The 5000-nt window shown below is 45.6% G+C and overlaps 1 protein-coding gene across 1 annotated transcript in view; it reads left to right on the top strand.

The window, feature by feature from the left end:
• cgnl1 (cingulin-like 1) overlaps positions 1-1060 on the top strand; it is a 42456-nt gene extending 41396 nt beyond the window's left edge. The window contains 1 exon segment of the mRNA XM_042073989.1: positions 857-1060. Coding sequence (XP_041929923.1) covers positions 857-1010 — 154 coding nt within the window. The 3' untranslated portion in view covers positions 1011-1060.
• Positions 1061-5000: the final 3940 nt, after the last annotated feature.

Below are 5000 nucleotides of genomic sequence, written 5' to 3'. Positions count from 1 at the left end.
CACACATGCTCATACACACACAGTCACACACACACACACACACACACACACACGCACGCTCATGAACACACACACGCTCATGAAATTAACAACTACACACACACAAATACTTGCTCATGAATACACACACACACACATACACGCTCATGAACACACACACACACACACACACACTTATGAACACAAACACAAACACACACACACGCTCATGAACACACATACACACTCAAAATCACAAACGCACACGTACACATGTGCTTGTGCATACACTCACACTCCCGCACACACACACACACATGCATTCAAACATTCAAACACACATTTACAAATCTCACACTCAAAAAGCTAAAAGGAAGCCAAACTTGTTTATTCTGATCAAGGGTCAGAATGAAGCCTTAAGTAAACACTAAAATCCTAGCTACAAACGCACACCCATCATTCACCCAGGCACACTTTATTCTTTAGCCAGTTTGACAAGCAGATGACCTTAAACCACCTTAAACCACACACACACACACACACACAAAAGCATACTGCAGCACACACCAGTTAATATAATTATAACTGTTCACAGTTTCCTAAGAGGTGTGTAGGCGTGTTAGACTTTTGTGTCATACACACACACACGCAGCCACACAATTGTATTCAGTGGACTATTGCTCCATGGTACAAATAGACCCTTACTGTGTTGATCTCCCACTCCCCTCTTCCTCCTCCTCATCTTCTTCCTCTCCATCATCCTCCTCCTCATCCTCCTCCTCCTCCTCCTCTTCCTCCTCATCATCCTCTTCCTCTGCATCCTCCTCCTCTTCCTCCTCCTCATCCTCTTCCTCTCCATCATCTTCCTCCTCTCCAGGCGTAAGACCAATTCGGCTCCCATCCTCAACACAGACCTGGACGATGACGATGATGATGACATCAGTACTGACGGAGAAACCTACTTCAGCTCGTCGTCCGGCTACAAGCGCTCTAGCAGTCAAGACAACATCATCTCAACTTACACACTGTAACACACACACACACACACACACACAAACACTGTAACACACACACACACACACATGCATCTGTTACTGACTGGGCCCTGTATGGACTCAGGCCCACAGAACCAGAGGAATCCCATCAGTCTGGTGTTCTGGGCCTCAAGGGACACCGTACCACTGAACAAATACCTGTCACCATGTCGAGAACAAGTCTAAATATTCTGTTTTTGTTTTTATTTTTCAGCATTTTATCCTTTTATCGTCCTACTGTATAGCCTTTCTCTTTTGAACCCTAGCTCTTGTATTTACCACAGCAATATGTAAATGATTCAATGTTTTTCTGTTTTTATTTTGTTTGTTTTTTAAACAAAGTGCATTTTAAAGACCAACCAATCCGAACCATTCCTGCCGACACATGTCACTCATTCCTGCCAGGCCTTAAGTGGACGTAGAGAGAAGGCGCAAACGGGTGGAGACGTTACCGATTCTCTGTGACTGCCCGGGCGCCAGAGTGAAGGGAACCACACGATGAGGGAGACTGCCCGGGCGCCAGAGTGAAGGGAACCACACGATGAGGGAGGCGTTACCGATTCTCTGTGCCTGCCCGGACGCCAGAGTGAAGGGCTGATCTAGTGAAGGGAACCACACGATGAGGGAGACGTTTTCAACGCGTCCACTTCTCCATCCCGTTTCTTATATTAGCTTAGCTAGGAGTTAGCACAAATCATAGAGCTCAACATAACGGCCAACTATCCATGCTGTTTCTACACTGCTGTTGTTACATATGGTTTGATAGAAAAGATATACAATATATATATATATATATATATATATATATATATATATATATATATATAGATGAGATCGATATTATTTTTACTGGTTGTTACTGTGGTATTCTGACTTATAAACTGGATCTCACTATTGGTGCTGCTCTGGAACTCATATTGTCCTATGTGCGTGGTTCCTGTAATCAAATGCATTCCCTTTTCACAAAGAACTCATGTATGTGGTTCCTGTAAACAAATGCATTCCTTTTTTATCACAAAGAGAATAAATCTTGTGAACCATTGAAGTAGGGTGGGGTTCGGTTTGGGGATTGTTGGGGGGAGGGGGGGGATACTTTTTGTTATCCTTATCAGAAATCCTGAAAGCCAGTTGTCCAGCTGGCTTTTCCTGGGACCCAAACAGTGTTACCACGGCGACGGAGAGTAGGGTATGGTGGGCCAGAGCAGGACCACGCCCAGGCCAGATCGCCTGCTGCAGCAGTGTGACTGTTGCCTATCCTCTCACCAGTGTATTTAGCCCTAAAGTGTGTAGGGTGTGTGTGTGTGTCTGTCTGTTTTTGTGTGTTTCTTTTCTTTTGTTTTGACTGCACATGATGCTTTTTTTAAAGCTGTGTGTACAGTTCTTGAACACACTCATACACACACACACACACACACACAATTGTGTGAGCGAGCACACATGAACATGAATGCTTGTCTTTGCTTAGTTAATGTGGGGCTGTTCTTTACTCTTATGCAAGATTCCTATGATGAGGGAGTTACTGGATCCACACTGTGTTGACAATCAAATCTTTTTATTATTGTTTGTTTTCTTTATGGCAAACACTGTGATGACTTTGCACTGTGTTCTTGGTCACGTCCATCCAGTGTCCTTGGCTGGTGTTGTTGCCATATGTGATGAAATGTATTTCTGTTGGAGCCCCATACCCATACCCAACCTCCTGTATGTGTGTTTAAGACTAGGTGTGTATGTGTGTGTGTGCGTTGGCTGGGGTGGGGTGGGGGATGAAGGATGAAAGTAAGGAATGCTGCCTCTACCTCTCTGTATATGGCTGTCTTGCTTAGACTAAAAACAAACCTGATAAAATAAAAAAATATTTTAAAAAAAATGTTGTGGAGTTATTTGTTCTTTCTCTCTCTCTGAGTGTTTTAGATGGTTCATTGATTATTATGCTACCACCATTCATAATAATAATAATAATAATACATTTTATTTATAAACCGCCTTTCAAAACACCCAAGGTCGCTTCACAAAAGGAATTTAAAAATACAGACAATTTACAAACAAAAAATAGCCAGAGGTCAGGCAGAGCGGCCTACTTGCACATCGTTCTTGTAGGCACACACATGACAAAAGACTGACAAAAACAAGAGGCTATTCAAAAGCACTTTTACACATTATAAATCTAGAAGTAGTCTTGAGTCTAGTTTAGTTCAGTTCTAGTAGCCTGGTGCTTCTATCTCCTACTCCTCCGATGCAGACTAGCTCTGAAGTCTGAGGGGCAGCTGTGTCAACAGCCTCTCGCCTTTCTTTAATAAGGATCCCGGAGGACGGCCTCCTCCCGTCCCCCCTTGCCATCTCCCAAATATATATCGGCTAGGCTATATCCTGTGTCCGGCGGCCGCACCTGACACCACAACGCCCGGGGGAAGGAAGGCGTCCGGAGGGGGAAGCCATGATTGATTCCCGGCGCATGCAGCTAGGCAAGAGCCAGCACCCGGGGCGGAGGCCGGCTGAGGCCGATTTCAGAAACAACTCTCTCCTGTCTCCTCAGAGCAGAGCGTTCACAGCTGAGCATTGGAAAAGAAGAGAGGACAAATGTGTGTCTAAAAACTGCCCACAATCAATTATTTGTGTTAAAGGCCGCGACCCCCATTTGTAGGCTTAAAGAAATTAACCTCAGTCGTGAGGAGACCCTCCTCGCCTCGCCCTGTTTCCTCTCGCCCGCATGGGGAGGGCTTTTGTGCGGGCTGGGCGCAAGAGTGGGCTATCTCTGTCCATTCCTGGAATTCCGGTCCCCTCCAGTGAGCACGTGGGGGTTAACGATTTGATGATAAACAGACGGATATCCTCGTGAGGTCACCCCGTTACAGCTAGAACGTTTGGTGTCATGCTGGGCTTTCTATAACGGGCTTTTTGTGTCCCAAACTCTTCAAAGAAAACATCTGACTGTGCCACCAACTGAGTTTAGAAGAAAAGCTTTTTTTTTCAGCTCGGTTGCAGGATGTATTTGCGCACACAAGGACAACAGACTTTCCATCGACTTTCAACAATGCAACTCAATACCCCATTTTAAACTGTTGTAAGATGATGCTCTGTCGCCCTCTACCGATGGTACCACAGTAGTTCCGCTCAGGCACGTCACTGCCCATCCAACCTAGTGGGTGATGTCTTCTTCTTGTTAGTGTAAATGTCGTCAAACATTTAACACTACAGATAATTTCTCAAATCAGATTGAAGGAATCCAATTAGATAGAGCTGCCAGCGGTGTAAGGGAATAAGTTGTGGCTCCTCTCCGGTGCGATTGCTACTAAATCCCAATCTACAGGCTATATCAGGTATCAGGCAGGAGAGGGGGGAGAGGGGGATGACTAGAGCTGCTCTAATTGAAAGGCGTGCTGATAGATCTCTGATTATTTCCCCCCACCCCCACCCCCTCTTCTTTAGGCTTTATAATGAGGTGGTAACAAGCTAATGAATGACAAGAGTGACACAAGGCACCTCTCCCTCCATCTCTTTCTCTCTATATTTCTCCCTCCATCTCTTTCTCTCTCTATATCTCTCTCCCTCCATCTCTTTCTCTCTCTATATCTCTCCCTCCATATCTTTGTCTTTCTCTCCCTCTCCACAGCCCCCCTCTCTCCATCTCTCTCTCCCCCCCTAAGCTCATGTCCTGTTGAATACAGTTTAAGCAGAGTATTGTTGCCCCCCCCTCCCTCCCAAAAAAGGACTCATTCATTCTCTCATTCTCTGCCATGCCTAGTCTGTCCTGGAGAGGGTCTCCTGTTGTCTCGGACAGCAGAAAAGCCATATGGGCCCCTCCCCCGCCCCTCCTTTATGTCTGAGTGTGAAGTGTGAAGTGCAGTTCCTCTGGTCCTGTTCTCTCTCCTCCCCAGTCACACAGGGGGATTAGAGGATTAGAGGAATGCAGCTACGGAGAACAAGAGAGTGCTGAAGCATGCAAATGAAGACTGTGTGTATGTGTTGTGTGTGTGTGTGTGTATGTGC

Source organism: Alosa sapidissima, chromosome 20 (genome assembly GCF_018492685.1).
Source record: "Alosa sapidissima isolate fAloSap1 chromosome 20, fAloSap1.pri, whole genome shotgun sequence".
In the NCBI taxonomy this organism is placed as follows: domain Eukaryota; kingdom Metazoa; phylum Chordata; class Actinopteri; order Clupeiformes; family Clupeidae; genus Alosa; species Alosa sapidissima.
The sequence above is the reverse complement of the archived record's forward strand: the minus strand, read 5'-3'. Positions and strand labels throughout refer to the sequence as shown.